This window comes from Castor canadensis, chromosome 15 (genome assembly GCF_047511655.1).
Source record: "Castor canadensis chromosome 15, mCasCan1.hap1v2, whole genome shotgun sequence".
NCBI classification, from domain to species: domain Eukaryota; kingdom Metazoa; phylum Chordata; class Mammalia; order Rodentia; family Castoridae; genus Castor; species Castor canadensis.
The window spans coordinates 94,382,734-94,407,560 of NC_133400.1; the positions used below are offsets into that span (position 1 = coordinate 94,382,734).

General features: G+C 38.8%; 1 protein-coding gene across 2 annotated transcripts in view; it reads right to left on the bottom strand.

The window, feature by feature from the left end:
• The window catches only part of Wdr37 (WD repeat domain 37), a 63,924-nt gene that overhangs the window by 9,003 nt on the left and 30,094 nt on the right, over positions 1 to 24,827 (bottom strand). For both annotated transcript variants that reach the window (XM_074056756.1, XM_074056757.1), the window contains exons 8-11: positions 21,274 to 21,318; positions 19,308 to 19,384; positions 12,979 to 13,219; positions 11,657 to 11,798 (exon numbers count right to left, since the gene is read on the bottom strand). In XM_074056756.1, the coding sequence (XP_073912857.1) occupies positions 11,657 to 11,798; positions 12,979 to 13,219; positions 19,308 to 19,384; positions 21,274 to 21,318 (505 nt within the window). The remainder of the gene's footprint in view (positions 1 to 11,656; positions 11,799 to 12,978; positions 13,220 to 19,307; positions 19,385 to 21,273; positions 21,319 to 24,827) is intronic.

Sequence of the window (24,827 nt, forward strand, 5' to 3'; positions counted from 1 at the left end):
ACTTATCAAGGGAAGATAATTACTAATTTTTTTTAATTCCAATGTGAAATACATGACTTGGGGGTAGGGGGTTTGTAGAACAGAAGAAGAGGACCTGAAATGCAAGACAGAGACATAAGAATCACACAATAAAGAATGAAAGTGCTATAAAAATAGAAAGATAAAGAACAATTTTATTTTGTGTTATTTAGTTGGTTAACTTTGTCCTTGAAATGTAGAAGATACACTGTCCAATACAGTGATAACTATGTATGCTCTAAGTAATAATAAAGTTAAGATTAGAAATATAAACAAGTGGTAATGTTATCACTCTAGGTGCATCTTTGAAGAAATCCAATCACAATAAACTGGTGCCTCCCAGCTGAGGTTGTCCCAGAATTGGCTACTGTGTTTGTTAACTTGTGATGCAAGCTTTCCTCCTGTCAAAGAGAAGTAGCCAATCGCCTGTTAGGAGATAGTCATAAAAGAAATAATAAACTATCATTTGAAAAAAAAAAAAAAAAAGCCTAAATCAATCATCTCTTTTGACTAACAAAGTTTAATAATATGACAAAAATCTACTTTTCCAGTGAACTTAGGACTGAAATAGTCTACTTATGTACATACCCTTTAAAACATGATCTACCTCCCTGTCACAGAGGAGCCTAAAGGTCATGATATTGCCTTTATTTTATACAGCTGAGTTCCCATTTCTATTATTCATCTCTTTAAATGGGTCTTTAAGGGACCTGGTTCCTGCCTAGTGTAGTGCCAGGTGTCCATTTCAGTCAATGTGTTAATAACTTATCTCCCTAGGACTGGTCCACCAAGAAAGACATCACCTGATTTCAGGCCAGTGTCAATAGATGGAAAGATATCAGGGCAGGAGCTATATAGAGAGACACAGGCCTCACCTCTACAACTGTTCCTCATGACCACAAAACCTGGGGTCGCTCACACTGTACAAGAGCTTAAAACACATCTCAGCACTCACTGAAGCTCCTGAAGTCACCCTCCAAGATGACAAGCATGTAAATTTCCACCTACCAAGGAAATAAAGTGTCCTCTTATCCTCACAAAGCATTTATTTCATGGACAAAAGCTTGGTTTCTACATCCTGAATTTATGCCTATTAACTATTTGGAATTTAGTAATTCCAATTTAAATGCCAGTTGTCCCTGTCACTAAAGCTATACTGTGAGATATAACTTCATGTTCTATTCAGATGCCTAACGAGATGAGCACTATCCAGTCACTGTGTCCCATTTTGATGAAAGCCCTCTTTATTTAAATGGACACAAGTATAGTTCTAATTAAGTCTAAACCCCGCTGCCTTGATAAAGATTTTTAAAAATACAACATCAGAATAACTACTAAGAATCAGGGAGTTTCAACAAGACCTAACAATAAACTATGACTTAACACTAAGGCCCCCAGCACACAATCAGGAATGATGTCATGGTGACATCTTCAACAGCACATCTGCATTCTGAAAGACTGTCTGCCACATCACATGCATCTGCAGCACGAATTTGCTCATTCTAATTCCCCACCTGGAACTGACACTGGGTAGGATCGTTCTCTGCTGGAGGCATCCTGGACACTGCAGAGAGTAGCAGCCTCCCTGCTTCTGCTCATCAGACACTATTGAATGTCCCCTCCCTACATGTGACAATAAACAAAACCACCCTGGTTAGAAACCACAGCACTACACCTAGAGGAGCATAAAACATAAAATCTTGCACATAGCAATATACAATAAAGGGAGAAATGACAGAGAGGGTAATTGTAAAATCAGTCCAATAATCCATCCGAATTCTTTCTTTAAAAAACAAATAACTGGCTTACAGACCCGAGTATAAATCATGTGTTGCTATTTCTTAAATGCAAATGTTACAAGAAGGCTTAAAGAGCTCCAACTACAGATAGGTCTTTGAAAAGCAGAAGGTAAAGATGCCCACTGACTTTTCTTGGGACTATAGTCTTCAGGCAGTTTTGGCCAAGTTAAATTTCAGCTAACATTCTGCTAAATTAATGGGGGAGGGGGAACCTCAACAAAAGATCATCTAACCCTATATTAATGAAACTCGAAAACATCAGGTTTTTAATAAACTACAATCTTGACAAGTATTATAGAACATCAAAAGGGAAAAAATGGCAAAGAAGCAGTAGTTTTAAAGGCACCCTTAAACTATGGGTCCCACAGGGAGGCTGGTAAGCTACAACCACTCACTGGAAAAGCTTCCGACTCTGCCAAACTCCAGCAAAACTCATTTATCTTGTCGTGGAGAGCAGCCGAGCATATACTTCCAGCTGACAGTATGGTACCTTCTCACCACACACCACTGCCTGATCTGGAACATTCTGCTCCCTCCGTGAGTCTCAATCAACGGAGATACAGTAATGCTAGCACTCCTCATTAGGACTAACAGCTGTCTTCCCAGTCACACAGAGACACAAAACCGTTTTGCATAACAATCTGCTGAAATTTCACGGCTAAGAAAAAAAATATATGATGTGGAAAATGCTGGACCATGAAATGCTAATGCAGTGTGCTTTTCTGGCACCACACCAAAAATTCAGTATAGTTTCCATTTCTTATTTTTAAAATAAAGATTCCTACAAAATTATGTTTTTACATCTGAAAATCAGTGAGTTTACAGAGAGCAAGTGCTCCCTAAATAGAAACACAGTGTGCAGGGCCTCCCTTTCCTTAACACACCAGCTTTTATGGGTTCAAGGTATACAAGATGGATTCTAAAAGATCACCTATGAAAATACCATTGGGACTTTATTACTTTGACTGTTCAAGTACGCCCCAGTATTAATATAAAAGTGCATGTATAATATAAAAGTACAAATATAAAAACATCTACATCATCTGATAGGTCTGACTTTCAAACCAAGCATTGTCTGGAGTTAGTAACCAAAGTATGGTACAACGAGCCAACAAAAAACCAGGGTGCACCTGCACACAACAATGCTTAAAGCCAGACAGAACAGGATGCTACTGCACTCTTGGTGTCCAAAGTAATCAGGCTGCCAGATTCCCTCCTCACTATCATTTTCTAAACTATTTATATAAGACCATACTTCTAACAGATAAAATAAGCCTTAACCCTTAGCAACCTGAATACATAGACACGCTAGGATCTTGGACAGCAGAGGTTCTTTTTGCCTTTCCTATCATGTGTGCTTTTTAGAATTTAAAGAACTCACACAGCCTGTATTTTAAGAACTCAGATGCCCGAGAAAGAGAAAAATAATGTCCAAATCAAACACATTTTCAAATAGTCCTTGATGGCTAAATCCCCACAAAAAATGGACTCTAAGACAAAACACCATCAAAGAAAAGTCAAACTTGTATCACAGGTGACCCTTTTTTATAAAACAGTTTGGAAATTCAACTGTTTCCTGGAACGAAGGTATTAATTCACCTAACGTGAATTACACTTGATTACACTGCTCTCTACTCCTCTCTTGTCAGAAATTTCCAATACATCTACACTACAGACCTGTGCCAGGTCCCACTCTGTGAGAGAGAACATGCAACAGTTAAGAGGACAAAATTGCTGCCTGTGAGGTCTCCATTCTAACAAAGAAGATGGCAATATTCACCCCCTTTTTAATGAGATACATATGCAGCTTTAGGGTGCACAATATCATCTGAAGGGCTAAAAAGGTGCTGCTGACAGTCATGCTAAAGTTACACACAAGCTTCTGTTAATAACCACATTGATCACTGGCCCACTGACAAGACTCCTAAAGTGATTTCAAAGCACATCAAAATAGTACATTTAGTCACTGGGCTAAATCCTTGAGATTTTTGAACTGTAATAGTAAGAACCTACTTCATAAGCTGCACAAAGATGATATTCAGTTCAATACAATTTGATATAAAATTATCACAAAAAAGTTTAAATTAATAAGATTTATACAATAACTCCATTCTTGTAATATCAAGGGTCAAGACTCTTATTTGCTTTCTTGAAATCTGGTCATTCAATGTCATTCATTCTTATTAAAAATCATAATAGTCAGCTGTAGAATTTAGAATATTCATAATTGCATCAGTAATTTTAAAGAACCTGAGAGAAATGCATGGTATTTAAATTTTAATATCTGGTATTAATAATCTAACTTTTCATTCCTTTTCTGGATCCAAGACTCTACCTGTCACGTGCTTATCAATTAAGAGGCCAATGTCTCCAGAGCACCCATTGTGTAATTCTGCATATAAAAAGAATTTTGAAGGTTTCCTTTAGTTTTCAGATACTAAAAAATTCAGATATATTTTGTATCAGCTTTTAAGGTAATATAATACAGGAAACAGGAAATTTGTTAGGAAAATTAAGAACTTCAGATTTTTACTTAGCTATAAACTGCAAAGCAGAACAGTCACTCTTGTTTTAACTGATAAACAAGAGATGAGTCACTAAGAGACACCATGTAGAGCACAGAGTGCCAGGCAGGACCCACACACCAGTCCTAAGTCTGCAGTGACATGCCCAAGGCTTTGAGAAATAAAGACGCTGCCTGAACTGGACTCCTCCACTTACGCAACACTGGACCACATGCACCCAGAGCTGTCACAGCCCACCCTGCATGGAGACAAGCTCCATAGTACGAAAATGCCTCTCAGAGGTGATGAATGATATTTATATCAAGTATATACACATACATGTACATATGTATACATAGATATACATGTACCTGTTTGTGCAAACAGCTGTAACTCACCTCCACTGACACAGAAATGGATGTTTTCAGTATGCTAAGGAACAACAGTTTTTGAACACAAGCTGTACCTGATTCTACCACCCACTGAAGGAGGCCAAGAAGGGAACAGACGGGCACCAGGAAGGTACCCGTGGGTTTCCCCTTAGGTGAGGAGGGCACACTGAGTAAAATGACACATTTAAAAGTTCAGAACAGGCTATAGCCTTGCCTTAGAGAGACCCACCCAAAAAAGAATTCAAGCATTTTCTATGCCTGGTCATCTGGCAATTGACATTTAAGGGACACCATTGCACAGGACATGAAAAACCCTCCATCCTTTATAACCCTGAGGAGCTCACAGGTGGGTAAATGGCCCCAGTGTGCTTCGGACCCCACAGAAAAGCAAACTACTGGCAAAAACCACCAAAGCAACTGCCCCCTGACCTGAAAAACAAACACACCTCCCTCCACACACACCATCAAATTTGGCTGTTATAGGAATGGGGTGTGGGGAAAGCTGGCTGTGAAACACTGCAATGGGAAAATACTTTTACTACTCAAGTTCATCAAGCCATGGCCAACATATCCTGCTAAGATTCTGGTATTAAATGACTCAAGGTAAATCAACTCAAAGATTCCAAATCTATCCTTTGCCATCCTCTGCATTACACAAGGACTGAAAGATGCCCACCAGTACTAAAAGGAAGATAAAGGCAGTCATGATACCACTATTTTCATACCCAAAAGTTCCAGAGCCCAATCCACATTCAGGTAGATTCCAAAGTCAGGTTAGTATCTATAATCATCCAATCAAGCCCTTTAAGACATCATAGACTAAGTAACAGAACTCCACTCTATGTTCTGTTTCATGTACTTGTTGTGTCTTCCGAGACAATGTAAGCTAGTTAAGGACTTTTTCTTTTTTTATTGTATTGTATTTTAATTTTTGCAGTACTGGGGTTTGAACTCAGGGCTTCACGCTTTCTAGGCTGGCCATACCTCCAACCACATAGGATTTCTTACAACTACTTGCATGTTCAAAGACATATATATATACATGATTTACAAATGTATGCTCTTGGCTTACTTTCCAACATCACCTTTCAGAATATAGAAGCAAATTCCTAACTTCTATGCACTCATGTTCTTGCTTTTTAAGAATGTACCCTGGGCTTTTATTCAGGGTTAACTTTTCTTGTTACGTCACCTTTAAAATATCAGGACCCATAAATGAAAGAAAATGAGGCCTAAAAAAGAAACACCATTAGACATTAACATAAGAACACCAAAAGTCACAAGTGACTTCCAGAAAAGTCAAAACAAAAACAAAACACAAAGAAGAGACACAAAACTTTGGGGACCAGTTGGCATGGAAAAGCAGCAACATTATAACACATACAAGATTCCTGAAAGCATCCCGATTTCCCTTTCTACACACAACACACTTAAGCGATTCAGCCTTTCTCAGTAAGTTTTGGTTCTTGAGGGATTACTGGAGAAATCAGTTATGTAAAACATCTCGCTCCCAAAAGAACGCAGTTAAATTAAGTGTTAACTCTGCTCTGTTACCGAGTGTCAAGAACCCTGCAGCTTAGATGCAAAGCTGAGAATCCAGGCTGAGTGTGACAGGAAATGAAAGTAGCTGCCACCTGACCAGTGAGAGCCTCATATGAGCTAAGTGAGACTGGGCTGTCTGTCCAGCTTGGCTGTGCCAGGAATCAAAGCACATACCATTGTCACTATCACCTTTTCCAAAACTAAGACAGGCTTGTTAGCAGCTGCTCTCTCTCCCCAACTGCCAGTTCTGCACAACACACAGTAGTTTCTGCCTCCACCTGCTAGCTTACAGAGAGAAGTTTCATGCCTGTCTCAGTGAGTCTGTACTGAAAACAGTCTGTGTCAATAATCTGATGGTTGCTATTTAGGTCACCTCAGTGAAAGTGATTGACCTGGGCAGCTCATAGCAAAGCTGTTAAGTAGAACAATTTTAAAGTACCAATTTTCTTGATGTCCTTATTTTAATAAGCCCTTCTTAAATGAGGGTTTTTAAAAGAGAAAAATGGATAAATATTAAATCTCTTACTTTTGAAAAGTATATTCTGAATCAGAATTTAAATGTACCAACAGGGAACAGACACAGTAAATTACCATCTATTCAAACTGCAGGATACTGATCCCAGAACAAAGAGAATGGAGAGCTCTGTAGCTGCTGACCTAGGACAAGGTGCCAGTGAAACCAGTGACACTTACAGAATGGTGTCCTTCCCTCAAGAAACAACTATGCACACATACATGTACACAGTGTGCTTACACAGCACTCTCTACCTACTGAAGTCTGTTTGGTCATTTCTGTGGTCACGGATAAAACAAACACATTTGAACACAACCTCTGCAGTTAGACTTCATTTCTGCCAACTACTGACCATTATATTTCTCTTTGAATCTGTGCAATCTATTCAGAAAAGTGAAAAACCTAAAATGGGGCAATATTTTGGGAGTTTATACAATTAGCCTATTAGTTCTTACTCTCAGCTTTCCTTTGTTAGTCTTAGGTATTGACCAATTATTGCCAGGGACAATGTAAGTCCTTAAAATAAAAATATTTTAATCTACTTAATTACAAAGAAGATACAATATGGATAAGGGAATGTAAACCTGGGATGGAGTTTGAGTTCAAAGGCCTAAGCTATGGTTTTGAGGTCACTGTAATTTACAGGTCATTTTATTTCTCAAATAGCCATTTCCACCTGGGGAGGCACTTCAGGGGGTTGAACTTTTGTCCATAATGACACCACTGAGCAGATACCTGTTTCTCCTCTTCCTTCCTTCTCACAGAGGAAAGCTTAAAAGCAATCACCAGTAGTAAACCAAATTTAAAAACCTGATATGGTCTTCCAAAATCTCCACACTGAGGCAGCACACCTGGAGTGCTGCCCACATGACCTCAGTGTACACTTCAGGCATCCCGCATACTAACTTAGACAAAGCACAGCATTCAGTTATACTTAAAATTGAATACCATCCAAGTACAAAATGTCTTTTCCCAAACATTCTTCTTTTTAAAAGCACAAAGAAAACTATTATCAGGACATAAAATTCTAAGCTATTGTACCATGGTAAGTATGCGATCCTAGAATTTAGTACCAAAAATCCATCCCCTAGGTATTTGGCAATAAAAGCATATGAAAATATCTTAACTTCAAACTAATCATTACCATTTTTAGGTGACATTTTCTGTTTTGTTAGATGTGTTTTGTTTTCTTTAGACAAAAGTGCCAAAGTTTGCATTCTGAAAATAAAGTTATAATTATGGAAAGAAAGCCAAAAAGAAGAAAGCTAATTCCTTTCTATCCTCAAATATTTTATCCATGTTGAGCTAATTCCAGACTCTTTTTGGTGGCAAAGTTTATTCACACTTGTAGATAAATACTGCTAGCTGGGTATAAACTGGAGTCATTGGCCACCCGTGGAGGAAGCTTAATGACCAGTAACAGCCTCAACTGTCAGCTCCTTTTAATAGCAATTGAAATAAAACAAAACAAAAGGGACGGGGAAACTCCACAAACTCCATGAAGACAGTAGTGTCAAAGGAATTCACAAGGACTGGAACCAGGGTCCTTCTGTTAATGAACAATACAAATGGGCATCTCTCATGGTCTTCTCAAAGGACAGTGAGTGCAATTAACCTAAATACAAATTCTCTGACAGTAATAGCCTCTCACACATGTGTACTATCCACAACCCACACGCTGAGAAGCACGCTGGAACGTCTATATGGAGACCAACTCATCAGAACGGTGCAAGACACAGACAAGGAAGAAAGGATGGCTTGGGAAGCAGTCGGCTGGGCTTACTGAATTACCCTGCCAGGCGAAAAGCACTTGAACAGATAAGGACTTAGCTCAGTTCAGGTAAAATGCACTGGATTTCAGCTCCAGCTCTTGATTATGTCAGAGATATGTGAGAAATAAACTGCCAATACCTGAAATTCCTGTGTCGTTGAAAAATTTTCAAATTAAATATTTCTATTATTTCTGAGAACAATACACATAATTTTACATTCCTGCTATTTATAAAATGCTATATAAAATATCTAAAATTACTTTTCTTATAAATTGATACATATATTGAACTACTACTAACTAGTCAAATAATAGCCAGTCATATCAAATAAATGCTATTGTTAGAGTTCCTATTATAATGAAGACATGTCATATAACACAGAGTGAAAATAAATGAAACACATCAAAAAAGAAAAATGCGTATTAGCCCTTTCTAAAAATATGTGATAAAAGCCTTAAACACAGCTTACATCAAGGAAATCCCTATCTTTATCTGGCTAAGATAATGACAGTACAAATATCAAAAAGGTATAAAAGCCATGAAAACGTACAAGGATAACAGTAAGAGGAAGTGAAAAAAGGGGTAAAAAAATCTCTTTCCAGCTCCTAGAGAAACTAGATTACAAAACTAGGCTAATAATCCTGAAACCTATGCAGCTACTTCTTGCCTGAAGAAAACCCAACACAGAAATCCAAATTACTTGGATAAGAAAGTCAATTATTCACAATATAAAAGGTACTATGTTCTAATACATGTTACTAAAAATTTTAATGTTGAACTTCCATAAACAAAAATATGCCCTAAAGTGAATTTTCCAGAGTTCCGTATCATGTTAATATGTACTACATGAGAAAGGCTTTTATAACCATATTATGTTTTAAAAAAACTGCCTTTGTTTAAGCAATGATTCACATTAAAACACCTCAAATATGACTTTTCAGGGCTACCCAGTAAGGACAACAAATTTAAGAACTGCAAGTCTGAGTTTTGCTTTTAATATTCAGGAATTGAGTTAAAGGACTAAAAAAAATTTAATTCTAGAAAACCAAAAGAGTTACTTGTTAGATTAGAGACAGTACTGTAGGCCTAGTAATGAGCTTCTAAGAGAACATTTCCACTTATTTATTAAGGTGGCAGACACCTTAATTGCTAGATAGTAAACACACAGGCCCAATAGTAACTCCACTTGGTCTCAGGGTGTTAATAAAACAGGAACACACAGGTGCTGCTGCAGACCATGGCAGAACCACCTTCGAGACACAAGACCTATTAGATGGTAAGACTGAGGAAAGGCAGGAGATCCAGGGTTTGTTTTCATAAATCACATTTAAAACATCATAGAGAAGTGATTAAACAGAACACACACTGAAGACACTAGCTATCCCTCTGCTCTTAATCAAGAATTTCTTTTTAATAAAAACATGCCCTGTCATGAATACAAATTCATATGTATTTGCTATCAGCTATCTGTTAGAATTGTTGGGTTTTTGGGGGTGTTTTTTGGTGGTACTGGAGTTTGAATTCATGCCTCATGCTTGCTAGGCAGGTGCTCTACCATTTGAGCTATCAGCTATCTGACGTATGGGCTCAAACCTATAGAGCCCATGACAAAGGAAAAAATTGATAGTTAGTAAGAAGATTCCTCATATAAAACCTTGTAGAAATGTCTAATTTCTTGCTTTCTAAATTAGAGACACTTCTAAAGGCTTACCACTAATATTATGAAGCACTTTGTATTCAATAAAGACATCTATAGCTCCATCTGCTGACCAAGTCCTAAGCCTGCATAAGGAAGGCTAGAGGGCACAACATGCTCAGCCACCCTGAGTCTGCCCAGAATGTAGAAACGGAAGAAAAAAATTCAGCCTCCTTATACCTAGAAGTCCTGCCAATTCAGAAAGGCCTAAAAATAAATAAAATTTCTCTGATACAGCAAGGAAATTAGTACCAAAAAGAAACCTTTTTAAAACTTTAAGGATCTATACATCCATAAAATATACTACTTTATGCTTACTCCAGTGAGAAAAGAGAAAATGAAATGTGAACAACAGTGAGACTTGCACATATATCCTATTTTCATTAAAACTTTCACTTATCCTCACGGTTAGAGTCACATCTCAGAAGAGCTGGGTAGAAGAGCTTCATGTGAATGACATACTATGTCTACTCTAAGCCTACAACACCTAATCTCACACACACCCATACACACACACACACACACACACACAACCACAAAATGCTTAGAAATTATATTCATAGGTCTACACTAAAAAAAATAAGAGCTCAGCCAGGTGCCAGTGGCTCACAACTGTAATCCTAGCTGCTTGGGAGGCTGAGATTGGGAAGGTGTGTCTACACAAGAGTCTTGTTGATGGACCAGATGGGGGACATCATTTAGTGAAAAAAGAGGCCTAAAAGAGAAGTATCAAGAAATATCCCAGTTGTATAGCACCTGCCTAGCAAGCTAGAAGCCTGAGTTCAAACCCCAATGCCACAAAAAAAAAAAAAAAAAAAAAAAGAACGAAAGAAAGAAAAGAAAAAGAAAAATCCCAAGGTCTGTCATGCAGAACTGGACAGATGGCCTCCTCCTTTACTGAGAAGGATCAGGCTGGGAGAAGAACAAGTTTATTATCCTCGTGCTCAAGCTGCCTGACAGAAATCCAAGCAGAGAGGGACACACTAGAATGAGGGTCTCTGCTTGTCTGTGTGTACACACAATCTCACAAAATATGCTCTGCAAATACATGTAATATCAAAAAACAGAGTGAAAAGATGCACTGCAATAAATTTCAAGTGGCTGAAAACAGCTCCAGTTGGACTCTCTCAAGGATGACAAGGATCATCCTTCCTGTTACTCATGCCACCAACCCTGGAGTGCTCTCCCTTCCCCCAACTGCTCCATTCTATCCCACCAATTTCCTGAAAGAGTATCAGGGTCTTCTCTTAATCTTTTAAATCCTATGAAAAATGTAGCAAAATGTTTAGGAAAGCAGCAATCATTCTGAAAGACAGTGAAGTTGGAAATACTGAAAATTAAGATTAGAATTATGTTTTAATGGCAATCCATAAAACCTTTTTCATGAATAGTTAAGATTTCTGAACAATGGCAACTCACTCCGTGTGTCCTTGGAAAACATTCACAGAGTGGATGGAAGGGTCCCTGAAATCCCAGAGACGGAAAGTCGTGTCACGGGAGGAGGTCACCACGAGCCTCTGGGTGGGGTGTGTGCAACAGTGAGTTAACTCCTGGTCGTGCCCTACAACCAAGTACAATAAAAACACAAGATCATCCACCTGCAGGCACACAATTAGACTGAAAGAATCAAAAATCTTTGCGGACTCCATATCCAGTGAAAATTGAGCCTATAGGAATCACTTCACAGTACATGGAATCTCAGTGGAACCAGTTCTACCTCAGAGGCCTGAAGTCCCTTCAGTCATCCATTTAAAAGGAGCAGGGAGAACTAGATGTTTATATAAACCCATTTTCTGATCCTAATAGAAAGTCAGAAAAATCACTTTAACAGTCTGACTGCAGCAATTTAAATCTTAATTCTTCACTTCTAGAGTAACTTCTAACAGCATAATACTATGGGCCTTCAGTAAAATACACACCTTGTATTATACCCTTCCATTTGGGCTAAACCTAAAAACATAATGATACCACTCTGGTAATTAGGGTACACTATAGGGCAAAAAGAATTTCATGGATGTAATTAAAGTCCCTAAATCAGTTTACTTTGCGTTAATCAAAAGAAAGGTTGTCCTAGGTGGCCTGACCTAATCAGGTGGTCCCTTTTAAAGTGGCTAGCCCCTCCAGAACCTCAAAAATTCAGCAGAGATGTGTTCTGATGGCCTGAAAGATAGCAAACTGCCTTTGGAGGGTCCACCAGGGACCGAGGGCAGCCTCTAGGTGCTCAGGACAGTCCCTAATTGAAAGGTATCAAGAAAATGGACACCTAGTCACATGGTCAAAAGGAAATGGACTACTCCGGTAGCCAGTAAACTTGGAAGAAGACCACAAACCTCGGTGAGGTCCCACCTAGGCAACACCTTCACTTCAGCCTGCAAGGCTCAGAGCAGAGGAGTAGCTACTAGGGACCCAGAAATCCTGACCAGGAAACCATGAGATAGTAAATTCCTCTTATTTAAAACCATTAAGTTTCTAGAAATTTGTCACAAGAAACACAAAAACCAATAAAACAACCTGTATTTCAAATATCTAAATACTACATACTACAATTAATCTCCTAAAGATAAAATAAATTTAACTACCAGCAGTTCTGTGAATTAGAAAGGATTTCCAAGAATTACAACCAGAGCCAAGAGGACTAAAAACAATTCTGGCCGAGAAATCATTTGCAGGCTCAGACATCGACACATGAACATCAACTGGCAGCACCCAACTAGGAAGCTCAACCGTTTCTAGTGAGGTACCTGTGAGAGAATGAACAAGTTCAGATGTCTCAACATCATACAGGTTCGCTGTTCTGTCCCACGAGGCTGTCACCACCTGCTTCCCTCCAACCAGCCAATCAGCAGCTATGACCACTCCCTGGTGGCTTTTGAGAGACGTCAGTGGAACCCGAATGGTAGGGCAGTCACTGGACACATCTCCATCGATATCAGGCTCATCTTTATCAGAGCACTCAATTTCGTCTTCTCCAGATATTTGTTGCTAAGGGTAAAATCAGAAAAGAAGGACTTCCTGGGAACCCTGGAAGTTTTTTCTGACATGGTACAGACCATCATTTATCTTTCAATGACTTATTCACTATTATGAGCAATACAATCACAATATCTGATTACTTGCTCAATGAATGCTTTACAATTTTATAACTTAGCTATAACCAAAGGCCAAATATCAGAAAAAAATTATGGCCACTATGACATCAAATGAATTCATTTCCACTAACCAAGAAAATAGCAAATAAAGTTATTTTCAACATTTTAAGATTTTACCATTTATAAGTATAAATGTAATATAAAACTAAAAAAAATAATTAAAAGTCAGTAATTTATCACAATACAAGAAAAGCATTTCAATTCTCAGGAGCCTGTTTAAAATACAGGCTTAGAGTTCTACATTAAATTAACTTAGAATAGCTCTCCTAGTATTACAGCAGTAGAATTCTAAGTTAAAATAACTTACTTTCCTATGACATCAAAGAATTTTTTGTCAAATACCACAGATGAAATAAAAATGTAACAGCCAGCCTAGGAGTCAGCTCTTCAAAAAAAATGTGTATTCACTCAACCAATGTTGATCAGGTGTTTACAAACAAATGGTAATGTTTACACAGCAAAGAGGGGAACAGACAACATCTGTCATATATAAGACTATGCTCATTCTAGGTGATAAGAATCCTGGAGTATACACGAGAAAAGTTTCTACCTCAAAGAAGTTTCTTTCTGACAATGAAGAGAGACCTCACGCACACTAGTAAAGAATGTGTATCACATGTATGTACACACTACTGTGTCACATGAACACAATATGCAAGGGAATATGTCATGTATGCACACTAATACAGGAATATATGTCATGTATATATACACAGTCACAAGGTAATAAGTGCCATGAAGAAAAGTGAAACAAGATGAGGATATACAGTTGGGATACTGCTATTTTATACCAAATTAGTAAGGAAAGACTCTGACAAGGTAACATTTGAGTCAGACTGTGAAGAAAGGGAGAAGCTGGGCGCCACTGGCTCACGCCTATAATCCTAGCTACTCAGGAAGCAGAGATCAGGAGAATCATGGTTTGAAGCCAGCCAAGGCAAACAGTTCATGAGACACTATCTCAAAAAAACCCATCACAAAAAAGGGCTGGTGTTGTGGCTCAAATGATTATAGCACCTGCCTAGCAAGTGAGAGGCCCTGAGTTCAAACCCCAGTGCCCCTTACCCACAGAAAAAAAAGGGGGTGGGGAGAAGAAGGCATGCAGATATTGAAGGTATCAGAATTCCAGACATAGGGAAGAAAGGTAAAGGCCCCTGCTACACAAACTGAAATTGCCAGGTGGGTGGAGCACAGTATGACGGGTAGGCACACAGAGTCATGCAAAACCTGGCAGACCATGGAAGGGATTTTAGATTTTATTGCGTGTATAACAGAAAATCATACATAGGGAAAAATGAAAGGAGTTTGTTGTGGGCTAAATTGTGTCTCTCTATGCTGAAGCCCAACACCCAGGACCTCATAATGTGACTACATTTGAAACAGGGCCTTTCAGAAGGTAATTAAGTTAAAATCAGGCTACTCAAGTGGGTCATAACCAATATGATTGGTATATTGTAAGAGGGGATTTGAACAGACACACACAAAAAAAAGAACATGTGAAGACAGTGTGAAGGTGACCATCTGCAAGCTAAGGAGAGACCTTATTAAAAAAAAAAAAATCCTGCTGACACCTTGATCTTGAACTTACAAGTTCAAGATCTGTAATAACATAAATTAGATGTTGAAGTCACCCAACCAGTGGTATCTGGTCACAGCAGCCCCAGGAAACACAAGGGAGAACCTGACAAATTATAGAACAGGGAAGAGAAGGCAGCCTGAACTAGAGGGGTGGTAAATGGAGGTGAGAAGAAAAGGTGATTAAAATATTCTTTGAGTAAAGCTTCAGGATTTGCTGACAGATGGACATCCATAGGCAGCATGAGAAAAATACAAGAGTTCACAGAAAATTGAAAGGTGTATGGTCCAAACCACTGGCTGAATGACAGTAACATTTCTTGACACGTGTAGCACAATGAAAGGAGCAGGATGGGGGACATCCATAATCCAATTTCAGATACAGAAGGTCTGTGATATCTACGGGACACCCAAATAGAGATGAATTGAGTAGTCAGACAGTTAGCTACGGAAGACTGTATTCAAAAGACACACCAGAGATGGTATGAAAATTTGGGGGACAGCAGCAACAGATGGTCCATACAGCCATGAGTGCTGAATGAGACCAGCTGGGACTAGTGTAGGAGAATTACAAGTGAGCAACAGAGTCAGAACAAGAAAGCCACACACAGGAGAGCAGGCAGAGCATCAGAGGAAAGCCAGCCATCAAAACTCAAGAGGAGGGAAGAAAGCAGGAGGAAATAGGTATGCATTAAAGGGAGAGCCATAGTTAATAACTACAATTAAGGAGCCCAAGAAACAGCTTCCAAGTATCTACTGGACAAGCAACATGAAGGGGATGTTGATGTCTGAGCAAAGTGGCATGGACAAAGCTGGCCTGAGAAAAGAGTATCTCAGGAGGGACACTTCTGAGTTCAGCATGGAAAAGAAAGCCAATGAGGTGGTGGTTCTTGATAGGCTATGGGATGGACGTGTGTTTTGTGGGGAAGGACTCGAGAATGGAACATTCTGATGACACAGGCCAGAGGGTATCACTGCAGGAACAATGTTCACAAGGAGGAGAGAAGAGTCCCAACAATGCAGGCAAGGACACAACCACAACTTAAGAGGACAGCTGGTGCCATGAACAGAAGCAGCTGTGTGAAAAGTAGACAGAATTCTCTCAATGCTTCCATCTTCTCAGAGAAGCAAAAGTTGCAGATGGGAGGGAGAGGGGTGTGGGAAGGACTGGGAAGTGCAATGGGAATGTCACAGGTAGGGCCTCACTGACACAAACTCCACAAACTCAAGGTAAGGACCATCAGTTGTATGCTCACTGCTCAAGTGTGGAAAAGAGACAGAGGTAAAGTAGATTAACCAGAGTTAGTATTTCTCCAGGGAGAGAGGATCCATAATTTGGTGACAGTTCAACATAAATGAGTATGCAACTAATTACTCATTTCAGATTATGCTAAAAGCTACAAAGAAAGAGTGCCAGGATGCCTTGAAAGCACACAAGTGTGGTCTATCCCCTTTAAGGAAGCCATATATGAGCAAATGTGAAGGATGAAGAGCTTGGGGAAGGTGAGAGAGAGGCAGCCTGGGTAAGTGTGGAACATGGCAAGCACAGAGCAGCAAGAGCAGCTGAGTTCAGTTTGGATGGAGTAGGGAGGGAAAGTAAAAAAGCAAGGCTAGAAAGGCAATCAAAAAATGCCCTGCAAATCATGGAAGGTATTTTGAAAGGGCTTCACCTCAAAGGCAAAGGGGGATTCTAGAAAGATCACTCCTGATAGACTATGGCAAAGAACTATTGTGAGCAGTCACACCTAAGGCAGAGAAACTAGTTTAAGACACGAATTCAGTGATCTGGCTAGAGAGGAGGACTTGTAAATCTATGAAAGGGTACAGAATCAACAAAATCTTTTCCTTCTGCAAGAGATGAGACCTTCATTCAGGTCATGCTGCTCAAGGTAAAAATGACTCCTGGTGGATACACTTCACTGAGATGAGGAGAAAACTCCATATCCACCAAAAATTCCTGACAGGAGTGCCACAGCTCTGAGCTTTGAGCCCAGCTGACTCTTGTCCCTGGTGCTGCCTATGAAGATGCTCAACAGGCACTGGCTCCTGGGCCATGAGGCTCCTTAGCAACTACAGCCATGGCTGAGGAGTCCTGTGCTTCTGCACCTGTACCTGGGTGAGGAGAAGAGCACAGTACTTTCTGGAAAGTTCTGTGGCCAAGTATCTCTGTAGTCAACTGTGTGAGCAGCTGCAAGGGTTCCTGCAGACAGACGAGGAGTAGGGAATAAAAACCTTGATGCCCTATGTCCCATCAGGCCTGTACCTCCTAGGTAACCTGACAAGAAGGATGTCCGTGGAGAGCTCAGTGGAGATTTCTGATACATGTAGCAGCAGCAGTATCCCAGGGATAGAGAAAAGTAGACTCAAGAATTGTAACCACTATTGTGGCAGCAAATGCCTATAATCCTAGCACTCCACTCAGAGGCTAACAGGAGGATTATGAGTTCAGGGTCTACACAGTAAGACCCTGTCTCAAAAACAAAAAGAACTGCCGTCACTAGCTGGGCGTGGTGGGGTCGCGTGCCCATAAAGTACCCAGGAGGATGTAATTTTTCCAAACTGCACTATGTACTGACAGATTCTTTAAAGTATGCATGTACTGAGTACCATAGTAAAGAACAATTATAAGTTCATTTAACCTTCGTTGGCAAAGGGCAGGAGACAAAAGAGGTAGAAATTTTTTTTTGTTTATACACATTTTTACCATCACAGAGATCTATTTAACTTTAATTATCTTTACTATTAATATTTTAATGGTATGCATAAAAATTTAACTGAAACCTCAGAAAATGAAACTGTGGATAAAGAGGAACTACTAAAACACTCAATTAAAAATGAGGGCTGGGTGTGACTCAAGTGGTAGAGGGCCTGTCTAGTAAGCACGAGGCCCTCAGTTCAAATCCCACTACCACCAAAAGAAGAGCTGTAAAAATGAGCAAATACAGACAAGTGCATTTACGGCTGGAAATAATTCTTTATCCTATCTCCAAATTGAATAATGTTTAAAAAAAAAAAAAAGTAGAAGAGTAACATTCAAAGGCAGAAATATCAAAACTAGATTACTATCTTAAGAATAATACACGTCTATAGCCAGACAGTCCTATTTGCTAATGCTTGCTGAATGCCTGCACTCGGACAGTCTTCCTTCATCTCATCCCATTTTCACTGTCTCCTTCACTCCTTGCTGGCAGTGTCTCTTCTAGTTTAACCTCACTCTATTGCTAGCTTCTGCTGAGGTGGCTGACTACATTCACATTTCACACCTATACAAATCTTTTGAAACAGTTGTTTAGCCACACTCTTAATGTTCTCTTCAGAACATATTTTCTTGCTTTTCTGCAATATGGACAGGCTGAGAATTTTCCAATCAAGTTCCTTTCTTCCTTAACAATTCTTTCAATGTAGCTCTCTCCTTCTCACAATTTATTCTAAGCAGTTAAGAGAATCCATGCCATACCTTTAATACTTTCCTTAGAAATCCTGTCGGTAAATATCCAAGTTCACTCTGAAACTGGAAAATTCTTACCTTTCACAAAACACTAGAATACAATTCAGCCAAGTTCTCTGGAACTTTTTAACAACGATGACTTTCCTCCAGTTTCTAATAACCTGCTCATTTCCTTCGAAAACCTCACCAGAATGGCCTTTAACATCTGTATTTCTACAAACATTGTGTTCATGACGATACATATGGATCTCTAAGAGCAAAGAAGACTCTTGCTCTCTTCTTTTCTTCCTGAGCCCTCACCAGAATCACCTTTAACATTCAAATTTCTGCCAGAAAACTAGAATTTTTCTAACATGTATCTCAAAATTCCTCTAACTTCTACCCATTACCTAGTTCTAAAGCCACTTTAAAGTTTTCAGTATCCTACATTGGGTGCCAAAATCTCCCTTAGTCAGTTCCAACTACCTTAACAAATTTCCACAGACTGCGTGACTTACTAACAGAAATTAATTTTCTCACAGTTCTGGAGACTGAAAGTGTAAGATTAAGGTTCTGCCAGTGTGGTTTCTGGTGAGGGCTCTCATTCTGGCTTTTAGATGGCTTCCCTCTCACTCTATTCTCACATGCGGTAGAGAGGGAAGTTATAAGCATTAACAGACAGAGAAGAGGAAAGCCCTCAGATTACAGCTCTATGTTCATGACATCATTTAATCTTAACTACTTCTTTAGAGGCCCCATCTCTAAATATAGTCATATTAGAGACTAGGGCTTTAACACATGAATGGAGGGGTACAAACATTCAAGTCACAGCAGACACTATAAGTGTATTCTAAAATTTGCAAGCACCCAGACAACAGTAGGCTTATGCTGAGTTTTCAGGGTAAGTAAATGAGCTTACACTAGTGTCGGCAACAGGCTGAGGTGTCGGCAGCTGTACCACGTATCTCCAAATATGAGCAGTCTGATCTCCAGAAGCTGTAGAGAGAAATTGGGGAAAAATTATCCAATGTACATGCCATGCATAAAATCTGCTCTTTATTCTGGCTAAGCAACATTAGTTAGATGTTTCTAACTTAGTGATCATTTAGTAAAATGAATGTACTTTACTTATATAGCTACTTTCAGAGACTGCACAAAGCTATTAAAAGTAAAATAAATGTGCAAAATCAGGATATTATATAAAAATATTTCCCCTTTCGTTTTAAGGAAGAAAGCTGTGGGAGTTTAGAAAAAAATCACAAATAGTAAATTCTATTTTCCATCAGTCTAAATAGAAATTCCATCATACTTAACTCATGACTATAGCAGATTATGAAGTGTTTCAGGAAAGTCACAGTCATTTTCATGCACTCATTATCCATAGGACTTTACAACTTGCCAGGCACCTATTAGTACTACTTATCTGTGCTGCTTCCCTGTTCCTCTCTTTTCATTAGCCAGTCTGTAAGAAAATGCTCTGACTTAGGAATGAAAAGACAAAGGATGGCACTCCAGAGCAGAAAACAGACCTCAGATACACCAGAATGATCATGTTTCACCCTCATCAAAGCAGTCTTCTCTTCACTTCCTCAGAGCTTCCCTAAAGTTAATGTTTTAACTATAGTGTAATTTTTATGACAGAAATCAATTTATTCATCTGACTTGCCAATTTCTCTTTAAATCAACAATACATAAAAATTACAGTCTACCTCTTCCTCTCTACTTCATCTGTCTCAAAGTTTCTACCAGCTCCATTTTAAAATGCCTCTTGGTTTCACCCCTCCTTTCCTGAACGTTTACTTCTAGACATATGCAATTGCCACTCATCTCCTCGCCTCCTTCCCTCTTTCCAATCATACAACAAACCATCAAAGTAATCAGGCTTAAATTCCTTGCCCACTTTTCTCCTGAAACATTTATTAAGGTATAAATTAGCCAGGATGATCGAGACCTATGAAAATGACCCTCCTTCCCACTGTATTCCTCTCACATATAAAAATTCTCTGACCAAACTGAGTGGCTGCTGCATTTCAAACATTAAACTCATGTTTGGGCTCCTTCCTACACAATTCCACCTGCACGAAGCACTCAGTCATCTCTCAACTGTTGCGCTCCATCCCACGATCAGAAAAATCTGCTCCATAACCCATTTTTGAAAATAAACAGCCCTGTCCCTTCATTTCTCCATTATCTCTGCTACTTTCATGCTACAACAGAACTGTGTCATTGTGATAGAGACCATAAGCTTACTAACTAGTCCTTTACAGAAAGTTTGCTGACCTCTGGGTCTACCAAAAACCAACACATACCCTTCAAGATTATCACCAGTGTCTCCAAAATATCACAGGGCTCATGGGTGTCTGACAATTTTATAGGAAAAATCCTCAGTACGATAAGGTTACTCTTCAAAAGCAACAAATGAAGGAATGTTTCTAAAACCTCTCTATACAATATGGCAAATTTAAGCTATCACAGTTTAGGTAAAGTATCTAGAAAGGAATGAAAATGCTAGCTTTGGAAAATTATCATGTTTCTGTATTATTTTTCTCATTTTTTTATTTCAGATGCAGACAGGGTCAGGAAAGAGCAAAACCGTGTTACAATCTACTGTGAATCATCATATGCAAAAATGCTTTCTAAAAATGACTTCAAGAAGAATATAAATTGATTTTAACCTCAGAATAAATTCAAATTATTCTAACTGGTGATCCACTATTGAGTTTAAGAAGTACTACTCAACGTATTCCTTTGTTCATTTCTCACTTAATTCATAAAAGATCTACCAAATTTCAAAACAGCCCTGGATGATGCTGATGCTACTGATAAAAAGACTGTTTAAGATTATCAATCATTTTGTTCAGTAAAGAAAAAAAAAATCAACATACCAGTGAGAGCCAACTGCTCTGAAGGATGAAATTTTATAGAATTTACTGTAAAATAAAAATATTACAAAAACAAGTTTAAAATGACAAAAGCATGTTATCAATACTTATTAACTACTGCTATTACAAAATTAAAATTAAAAATTAAGGGAACTATGATAGTTCAATACTAGATCTCCCCATTCAATTGAACTATGAATATATGTTTAAGTTAGAATAGAAACACAATAAAAAGTGTGAACTGCTAAATTATAAGACACACAGAAAATGAGTATTAATAATCTATTTCTTTCCAGATGGGAAAGTCATTTAGAGCTAAAATAAACCACAATGGAAAAAGAAAACATGATTATTACAAGAGGCAAAGGCCAACTGCCATGCAGATGCTGCTTACTGCGTACTCACTGACCATAAGCTTCAACCTCTCTCCTTCCCAGCTTGTACTGCAATCTATCCATGACTAGTAGAGACCCCAGGAGTGAATTCCTCAGCCACATGGAATACATCAGGTCAGTTTAAACCAGTTATGGTATCTTCCCATTTTCCTTACCCAGATTCAGGAGATGATTTGGTAAAAGTCTTATTTTCTTAGTTCCTCAACATTATAAAAGCTATATATGACAAACCTACAGCCACCATTATACTTAACGGAGAAAAATTAAAACCATTCCCTCTAAAATCAGGAACCAGACAAGGATGCCCACTATCTCCACTCCTATTCAACATAGTACTGAAATTCCTAGCCAGAGCAATTAGGCAAGAAGAAGGAATAAAAGGAATACAAATAGGTAAAGAAACTGTCAAAATATCCCTATTTGCAGACGACATGATCCTATACCTTAAAGACCCAAAAAACTCTACTCAGAAGCTTCTAGACATCATCAATAGCTATAGCAAGGTAGCAGGATATAAAATCAACATAGAAAAATCATTAGCATTTCTATACACTAACAATGAGCAAATGGAAAAAGAATGTATGACAACAATTCCATTTACAATAGCCTCAAACAAAATCAAATACCTAGGTGTAAACCTAACAAAAGATGTGAAAGACCTCTACAAGGAAAACTATACACTTCTGAAGAAAGAGATTGAGGAAGACTATAGAAAGTGGAGAGATCTCCCATGCTCATGGATTGGTAGAATCAACATAGTAAAAATGTCGATACTCCCCAAAGTAATCTACATGTTTAATGCAATTCCCATCAAAATTCCAATGACATTCATTAAAGAGATTGAAAAATCTACTGTGAAATTTATATGGAAACACAAGAGGCCACGAATAGCCAAGGCAATACTCAGTCAAAAGAACAATGCAGGAGGTATCACAATACCTGACTTCAAACTATATTACAAAGCAATAACAATAAAAACAGCATGGTACTGGCACAAAAACAGACATGAAGACCAGTGCAACAGAATAGAGGATCCAGATATGAAGCCACACAACTATGAGCAACTTATCTTTGACAAAGGAGCTAAAAATATACGATGGAGAAATAGCAGCCTCTTCAACAAAAACTGCTGGGAAAACTGGTTAGCAGTCTGCAAAAAACTGAAACTAGATCCATGTATATCACCCTATACCAAGATTAACTCAAAATGGATCAAGGATCTTAATATCAGACCCCAAACTCTTAAGTTGATACAAGAAAGAGTAGGAAATACTCTGGAGTTAGTAGGTATAGGTAAGAACTTTCTCAATGAAACCCCAGCAGCACAGCAACTAAGAGATAGCATAGATAAATGGGACCTCATAAAACTAAAAAGCTTCTGTTCATCAAAAGAAATGGTCTCTAAACTGAAGAGAACACCCACAGAGTGGGAGAAAATATTTGCCAATTATACATCAGACAAAGGACTGATAACCAGAATATACAGGGAACTTAAAAAACTAAATTCTCCCAAAACTAATGAACCAATAAAGAAATGGGCACGTGAACTAAACAGAACTTTCTCAAAAGAAGAAATTCAAATGGCCAGAAAACACATGAAAAAATGCTCACCATCTCTAGCAATAAAGGAAATGCAAATTAAAACCACACTAAGATTCCACCTCACCCCTGTTAGAATAGCCATCATCAGCAACACCACCAACAACAGGTGTTGGCGAGGATGCGGGGAAAAAGGAACCCTCTTACACTGTTGGTGGGAATGTAGACTAGTACAACCACTCTGGAAAAAAATTTGGAGGCTACTTAAAAAGCTGGACATCGATCTACCATTTGATCCAGCAATACCACTCTTGGGGATATACCCAAAAGACTGTTACTCCAGAGGCACCTGCACATCCATGTTTATTGCGGCACTATTCACAATAGCCAAGTTATGGAAACAGCCAAGATGCCCCAGCACTGACGAATGGATTAAGAAAATGTGGTATCTATACACAATGGAATTTTATGCAGCCATGAAGAAGAACGAAATGTTATCATTCGCTGGTAAATGGATGGAATTGGAGAACATCATTCTGAGTGAGGTTAGCCTGGCCCAAAAGACCCAAAATCGTATGTTCTCCCTCATATGTGGACATGAGATCAAGGGCAAACACAACAAGGGGATTGGACTATGAGCACATGATAAAAGCGAGAGCACACAAGGGAGGGGTGAGGATAGGTAAGACACCTAAAAAACTAGCTAGCATTTGTTGCCCTTAATGCAGAGAAACTAAAGCAGATACCTTAAAGCAATTGAGGCCAATAGGAAAAGGGGACCAGGAACTAGAGAAAAGGTTAGATCAAAAAGAATTAACCTAGAAGGTGACACCCACACACAGGAAATCAATGTGAGTCAATGCCCTGTATAGCTATCCTTATCTCAACCAGCAAAACCCCTTGTTCCTTCCTATTATTGCTTATACTCGCTCTACAACAAAATTAGAGATAAGGGCAAAATAGTTTCTGCTGGGTATTGAGGGGGGGGAGCGGGAGGGGGTGGAGTGGGTGGTAAGGGAGGGGGTGGGGGTAGGGGGGAGAAATGAACCAAGCCTTGTATGCACATATGAATAATAAAAGAAAAATGAAAAAAAAAAAAAGTCTTATTTTCTTAATAAAGCTAAAGCCAAAGAAGAATCCCAGCACCCACCATTCTTCTATCCTTCCTGCCTTTCTTCCTTGAATGCAGATGGGGTATCTCAGTGGGTAGTCAATAAGACTATAAGCTTAAGTCCATAAACCAGCACACTGAGGCAGGAGCCCAGAGAGGTACTAAGTAGGTCCTGAGCCACCTACCCATCTAGGATTTTCCTCAAGTAAATCCTAAGTCTTAAATAGATTGAAATCGATATCAATTAGCCTGACACAAGAGCTGAACTCAAGTCACTCTGGGGAGGCACAATCCTCACTTCTATACCTCGGAAAGAAAATGCATAATCCTTACACAGAACATGTATGGGAATTTTACTGAACTTCACTAAGTTGTCTCTTTTAATGAAATTTTTTAGGTGTGCCATTAGAATTTTATTTCTCTAAGGAACTAAGTGAAAAATGCTAGAAGATGATCTTTTATTGTTAGTATTAAAATACAGATGACTGAAGTGCTAGTGAAAACTGCAGACA